The sequence below is a fragment of the Lathyrus oleraceus genome, chromosome 3 (assembly GCF_024323335.1).
Source record: "Lathyrus oleraceus cultivar Zhongwan6 chromosome 3, CAAS_Psat_ZW6_1.0, whole genome shotgun sequence".
NCBI lineage: Eukaryota > Viridiplantae > Streptophyta > Magnoliopsida > Fabales > Fabaceae > Lathyrus > Lathyrus oleraceus.
The window spans coordinates 281,212,892-281,220,789 of record NC_066581.1 but is presented as its reverse complement, the minus strand read 5'-3'; the positions used below and the strand labels follow the sequence as shown (position 1 = coordinate 281,220,789).

General features: G+C 36.3%; 1 protein-coding gene across 1 annotated transcript; it reads left to right on the top strand.

Annotated features, from left to right (window-relative positions):
- Positions 1 to 4,681: 4,681 nt before the first annotated feature.
- On the top strand, positions 4,682 to 6,871 carry LOC127130854 (uncharacterized). The gene is made up of 3 exons (XM_051059815.1): positions 4,682 to 4,704; positions 5,668 to 6,418; positions 6,626 to 6,871. The coding sequence occupies exons 1-3, from the start codon at positions 4,682 to 4,684 to the stop codon at positions 6,869 to 6,871; spliced, it is 1,020 nt and encodes a 339-aa protein (XP_050915772.1).
- Positions 6,872 to 7,898: the final 1,027 nt, after the last annotated feature.

Sequence of the window (7,898 nt, the reverse complement as noted above, 5' to 3'; positions counted from 1 at the left end):
GCTGTGCATATCCTTTTAAGGATTTATCGCTCTTTTTAGATAAGCCTTGCAATTGCCTTTAATCTGGAGCCATGTTCAAGTTGTACTGGTACTACTTGAAAAAGGCATTGGCCAAGTCTTCCCATGACTAAATATAGCTTCTTTCTAGTTTCATGTACCAACTCGATGATACCCCACTCAAACTGACTTAAAAACAGTTAATCATCAGCTTATCATCGTGAGTATATGAATTCATTTTTCAATAGAACATCACCAAATGGTGCCTCAGACAACTATCCCCTTTGTACATTTCGAAGTCAGGTACTTTAAACTTTAGGGGTATAACTAGATCTTGAACTAACCACATGTCACCAAGTCTTAGTACGTTAAAGCCTTCCATAACGCTCAATCATTTCTCCAGATCACGACCTATTTCTGCAACTTCAACAACTTGAGAACGCTCCACTTTTGTCGTCAGGTGGGCACTATGAAATTTTGGCACATCCTTGTGAATTGAGGACCCCTTTCATCAATATGAACAGTTGGGTTCTTCCGCATAATGGGGACTTCATTAGATATCGAGAAATGCACCGGCTGAGGTTGATTAGGAACTTGCTCGGGAGCATAGTCAGGGGGAATATCGTACGTAAGGTTAATCACCATGGTAAAGCCTGATGGGGGACCGGCATTTTATGCAACATCATGCTGAAGATTTGACATAGCTACCACAATTTCAAACGTTTGGCCTACTTGTATCTTTAAGGCGTCCATTCCCTCTTATCTTCTCTTGATCATGCTTCAAATGTTCTATCATCCTTCAATAACTACCACTGGTTCAATATGGGTGTTGGGAAATCAACTGGTTGGTTATAGACAAAGGCAAAATGAGTTTTTTTCTCTATTTTTTCTGGAAATTGACATGCATGATGATGAATGCAGTTACAATGTATGTGGATGAATGCAATGCATTTGTTTCATTTTTTAAGCATATGGGTTCAAAGGTCCGAGGTATGGAGGAATATGATTGCTTCCAACAAAAAGGGTTCTTACCTGGTATAATCTAAGGTTTGTAAAGGGACCCTAGAGTCATGGATCCATAAGAATGTTTGTCTCTTACGACAACTACGTGTCGATCGTCAACTCATTCAAGGCAATCTATTATCGGTGAGGTCTTTGTACCAACCCTTACGAGAACTACATCTTCGGGACATGCACTACGCGACCATTGACTTTAGTTCTATACATAGTTCCTAAAGTCATGTATTCACAAGAATATTTTTCGCTTAATACAACTACATGTCGGACGTCAATTCTTTCGAGAGAACCGACTATGAGTGAAGTCTTCGTACGAAACCTTACGAGAACTACATCTAGGGGACCCGTACTATGCGACTTTCATTCCTAGTAGGCCAAAGGGTTAAAGATTCTACAAAGGTCCTTAGAGTCACGAATTCTCGCGATAACATTGAAGCTTACAAAAACTATATGTCGGGCGATAATACTTTCAAAGGATCTACTCTAAGTGAGGTTCTCGTTTTGACCCTTACGAGAACTACATCTCTGGAACCCGCACTACTCAACCTCGTCATATCTTATGTTTTCACTCTAGACTCGGTTAGAGAGTCTTTCCCACAAGGGTTGGAATTAGAGTACCAATCCAATACCACAATATAATCGAACATACAATAACTTATATAACAATATAAAGATAACTAAACCAATATATAAAGAAAATTCATACAAGTAAACAAACAGAAACACACAATAAACCAAACTAGGCTTGACTCACTTAGGGAAGGTTCCCCACTAGAGTTGTCATTTGTCGTACCTCAATAAATGAGAACACGACGCTCGCGAAGCATAATCGCACGCTCGTGGGATGTACTTAACAGAGTCGCCACAAAACTTTATTTATTCCCAATGAGGGAAAGGGAAAATATCAATAAAACCCCTAAAAAGAACGATAATAAAATTGGTCGTTGCAACCAAATAAGGATTCCGAAGTCGACTACGCAAGGGGAAGGTATTAGCACCCCCACGTCTGTTATACTCAACGGGAACCATTTAGTTAGTTGCGCGTGTTAGTGTTAGCTTTTGAAATGTTATGCTTTTCGATTTATTGAAAGGGAAAAAGAATATGACAAAAAGTTTTATTTTTTATTAGGGGTCCTGACGAGACTTTGAATCTCACTCTTATGTATCTATGGGTGAAATAGAGAACTCAATACTTACATAGTTCTTGGATAGATAAATTTTTTTGTTGGTCGATTTTAGCAAAATTTATTTTGTGCAATCGGCAAAAAAACATTAATTACCCAAAACAGGTGAGGAGCGGGCGTTTGCGTCACATTGAATGGATTTAAAAACTAAAATTCACGGGAAAATTCCACTTATCTCAACTCACATGATTGTGGATAAAACATGTCTAGCATCGGTTTGAGACAAAATATCTTTCATTTTATGAAAATGTTTTAGGGTCAACCGCGCAAAAGAGAGAAAAAAGTTTGATTGGTTGGATGTTTTTTTGGGTGATGACGAAAGTTCGGAAGGACAAGAGCTACATCTCGTTTCCCAGGTATTGGGAGCCCGTGGACTACACCACATTCCTTTTTAATCTTTATTTGTGAAAATATTTTTGATATTATTATATGTTTTGAAGTTTTGATTGAGAAAATGCACTCGATGGTGATCGAGGTTTATTATGCATTGTGGAATCGATTAGAGGATGATGAGTGTTTGAATTGGAGAGAACTATATCTTGGATCCCAACTCTCAGGAGCTCGTGGATTACACCCCCATTCCTTTTCATCCTTTTTGTTGAAAAGTGTTAAGTAATGGTTAAGTGTTTTTTATTTTTTATTAGGAAAAATAGTTTGGTGTGCGATCAAGCATTTGATTATCGTTTGGGAAAGTCATAACAAGATGGTTTGAGAAGGATAGAAAATGATTTGAAAGAGAAATTATTTGTGATTCAATGGTGGAAGCTTGAGGTTGATTAAGTATTTTTGAAAATGGAACTTGGTGTTGACCAAGTGTTTTTTATTGTTTGAAAAGGTTGATTTTTTTCTTTCATTTTTATTAATTACCTAGATAATGGAAATAAAAGAAATAAAAATAAATAATACTTACAAGCAAAAGGGTGGGGGTATATTTTGTCAATGGGGAGTTAGAAAGCGAGTAAAATGATAGCCCATTAAACAAGTAATAATAAACAAAAAGGATCTTATTGTAAGAAGGCCTAAGAGTAATCCGTGAGACCGAAAATCAATCGAAATCGAAAGCAAACTGAATTTAGCTCTAAGCTAACTTAGAGTGGATTCATGTTTGAATCACTCTATAAGAAACCGAGCAAAAATATATGCGTCTAAACGATTTCGAAAGTTAAATTGAATTTAAATTACGAGATAACAATGCAATAATGAACCAAACAACAGTTAAGCTATGGATTCATGCTTGGAATTTTAGTTTGTAGGATTTATTAATGTTTTGTATGGGCATGCATTGTATTGGTTTGAAAGTGTAACTTGAATTGATTCAAAGTTGTAATGAACAAATAGGAATTGAATGTGTGGAGTATTAAATTGGAATTGAAATGGTTTATGTACGGTTATGTAATTGAAATGAACTATGGATGTATTGAAGATTTAATTGGAATGAAATTGTTTATAGTTTGAATTTTGTTTACGGAATTTTGAATGTATTCAAGATTTGAAAATGACTTGTAAGTGGTTGTAGGTAATATGGAATTACAATTGTATTTGAGTTTGGTATTGATCATGTGTATGGTAAGCTTGAATTTGGATTAATGAATTAGAATGTATGGTAAATGAACATGGATAAAAATGGTTTAGACATGAACATGAATGGATAATAGGCATGGTTTAACAAGGTTTAAAAATGAACATGCATATGGTTAAAAGGTTTAAAATGGACATGAACATGAAATGGTCGGATTGGTTTGTAAATGAAAAAATCAAACTAGAAGCAAACAAATATGACTTTACATAATGAATCAAGATCAATGGGATGTGATTAGGTCTTAGGTTGGTCAGTTGACTTTGGTCAATTGGCTGAGCAAAAAGTCAACTTAGGTAAAAATGTGTATTTTTGTGTAATCTCTTACAGACAAATGAATGTGGACCATGATACCCTGAACCGAATGACTTATGACATGCCATGAATCAAACCAGATGGACACTAATCAACCAAAAGGTCATGAACATGTGAAGCTTTGAATGAATCCTAATCTAGGAATTGGGATCATGAATATTACTCAAGCCAATGAACCATCCATAATGGATCAGATGAATTCTCAAACTTGAATACAAACATCATAAATGATAATGCCATAATCATAAACTAGGGTTTTAGAGACTTGAAATGATCTTGATGATACTTACACCTAACACCAATGAATAAATGCCATAACCACAACCATGGTCCAAGAATTATGGTTTCAAGCTATGCTCCATAACGAAGACAACCAGGATGAAGGATACACCATTTATTCAATGTTTTGTGTGATAAAGACCCTTGAATCCATGACTTTGTGCTTCTCAATGCAAATGGAATATGCTATGATGCCATGGGTATGCATATGAGATCTTAAACCAAAGGTCAAGTAAAAATGAAAAGGGGAGGACAAATTTTGGGGTATGATAGCTGCACCTATTTAATATTCTCAAACCTGAATGGATGAATAATGACGACTTTCAAACATTCGAGGTAAGAGAGGATTAAATATTAGAATATTGAATAATTTTCCCACAAGGAACAAATGAAATGTAAAGCTAGCTCCCAAAGAAATTCTTCATTGGGATATAGGATGAACAAACTGGATTTTATGCAGGACAACTGCTAAGGATTAAAATGTCATATGGTAAATGGATAGTTATGAAAGGTTAGATATGCATGACGTGTGCAGTATGCTAATGCAATATGATTGACCCCTTTTTTAACAAGCTCTCTGTCTTTTACTGGAAGAATTTTCCGTTGGGGAATATGGCGAAGGATATTTGGAAAATGATTTGTCAGGTCGAACCTGGACTTTGAGGTGATGGTTAGGGAAGAAAAAATGATGGACCAATCATGCACTGAGCTCTTAGAGGGGATTATTTTTTATTTTTGTACTTTTATAACTGGATATAAAAGGAAGGGATGCCAAACACAATTCAGCTTTGCTCGGGAGATGGGTTCCGAAGTCAACCTTATCAGAAAATGGTATATAAGAGTTGGTTAATCTGGGTTAATATTATTATTTGCTAGGTTGCATTTTTACTAATTGAAAATATATTAATATTGGGATAAATTATGGATAAATCAATGTTTTTCAAATTATTATATTGAGGGAAAATATTAATAGGATAATTGGGTTTATCAGAATAGTAATATTTCTTACTAATGATAAATTATTATTATATTTATCGTTACTATTAAATTACTATTATTAATACCATTATTATTTATTAATATTATTGCTATTGATCAGCATTATTTATTATTAGGTATATCATCGATATTATATCTAAACAATATTATTATTAATGTGATCACTATTATTATTATTAATATTAATAGTGGATTATTATTATTAATGTGGTCACTATTATTATTAATATTATTAATATTATCATTAGATTATTATTTTCATTGGATTATTATTATTATTAACATTATTATTATTATCAGACCATTTACTCACTCTGCTGCCACTATTGGGGAAACAAGAACTGAGGACAAATATAAAATCCTAGAAGAGAGACTGAAAGTGATTGAAGGCTTCAGTATCTTTGGAGTTGATGCTATGGGGATGTCCTTGGTGCCAGGCGTCTCCATACCTCCAAAGTTCAAAACTCCTGACTTCGAGAAGTACAAGGGAGTCAGTTACTCAAGGAACCATCTTAGGATGTTCGTTAGAAAGATGGTTGCCTACGCTGCAAATGAGAAACTAATGATGCATAGCTTCCTGGACAATCTAAGTGGGGCATCCCTAGACTGGTACATGCAGCTGGAAAGAACCTATGTCAATACTTGGAAAGACCTAGCTAATGCCTTCTTAAGAAAATACAAATATAATCTGGATATGACTCCCAATCACATGCAACTTCAAAACCTTTCCCAAAAGGGCAGTGAATCCTTAAAGGAATATGCCCAAAGGTGGAGAGAACTGGCTTCCCGCGTACAACCTCCACTCTTGGAGAACGAGTTGGTTGACATGTTCATGGGCACCCTACAAGGCCCTTACTACAAAAAGATGATTGATTCAGTATCCACCGAATTTGCTGATTTGGTAATAATTGGGGAAAGAATTGAGAATGTCTTGAAAAGTGGTAAGATTGGAAAACCGTCCTCAAATCAACATAGTAACAAAAGGTACTCCAATAGTAACAATTCGAAGAAAGGAGAGACCAACGTTGTCACAGTCGAAGGGAGTTCTCAGGTGCCTTAAAATTCTTACGTAGCTGCAGTGGGTCCTAACCAATATCCACAACAGACATATTCTAGGCCTCAAGCACAACAGGCCAGAGCACCGCTTCAATAAAATCCACAAAAAGGGTATGCACAAAGGGATCAACAAAGGTCATGGAAGGAATTCGACCCCATACCTACAACATATACTCAGGTCTTTCCATACTTACTTCAAAAGGTATTGGTAGAGATTAAACCTCTAGTACCTCCAACAAATCCGCTTATCCATGGTTATGATGCTAATGCCAGGTGTGACTTCCATGCTAGATCACCAGGGAATGCTACTGAGAAGTGTTTGGCACTCAAGTTAAAGGTACAAGCCTTACTGGAGCGCAATATTATCTCTTTCACTCCAGAGGGTCCAAATGTGAAAGGAAATCCAATGCCAGGACATAGTGGTCTAACTATCAATGCGATAAAATAACTAGACAACATCGTTCTAACCCAAATGGTAGATCAGGTGAAGACTCCCATGTCAAAGATTCTTAAGGTTGATAAAAAAGAGTGACTATAAGGTGGTAGACCAATTAAGCCAGACACCATCCAAAATATCCATATTATCTTTATTGTTGAGCTCGGAAGCCCATAGAGAGTCCTTGTTGAAAATATTAAACGAAGCCCATGTTACTCAAGACATAACGGTAAACCAATCCAATGATGTGGTGGCTAATATCACCACGAGCAGTTGTTTGGGGTTTAGTAACGATGAATTACCACCAGAGGTACATGCTCATAACAAAGCCTTACACATATCCGTCAAATGCCAAGATAGTCTCCTATCAAGGGTATTGGTGGACACATGATCATCTCTAAAAATGTCACGCCTAAAAATACTTTGGGAAAGCTGAACAATGTAAGAACTTCCATGAAAACTAGTACTTTGATGGTCAAGGCTTTTGATGGTTCGAAGAGGATGGTAATTGGAGAAGTTGATTTACCAATAACCATGGGACCTTATACCTTTATGGTCACTTTTCAAGTAATGGACATCAATACATCCTATAGTTGTCTCATAAGACGACCTTGGATCCATTCCCAGGAGCTGTAACTTCAACCTTACACCAGAAGTTAAAATTCATAATCGACGATAAGCTAATAATCATCGAAGGGGAGGAGGACATATTCGTTAGCCACCTTTCTTCCTTCAGATACATAGAAGCGGATGGAGAAACATTGAAAATACCTTTTCAATCCTTGGAGATTGCAGCAGTCAGTCGAAGAAAAGAAAAATTAATATCCCCGTAGGAGAATATGTCCAAATTGATCGAGGGTAGAGATACCCAGGGCTGGGGAAAGTTGTTGGAGATACCAGAGAAAAAGGATGAGTTAGGGCTGGGTTACAAACCAGCTAATGAAGGAGTTCAGAGGACAAACCAGAAAAAGCTTGGTACACTTCAAGAAACCTTCCACGGTGCAGGATATAGGGATGAAGATCAAACATACCTCTCAGT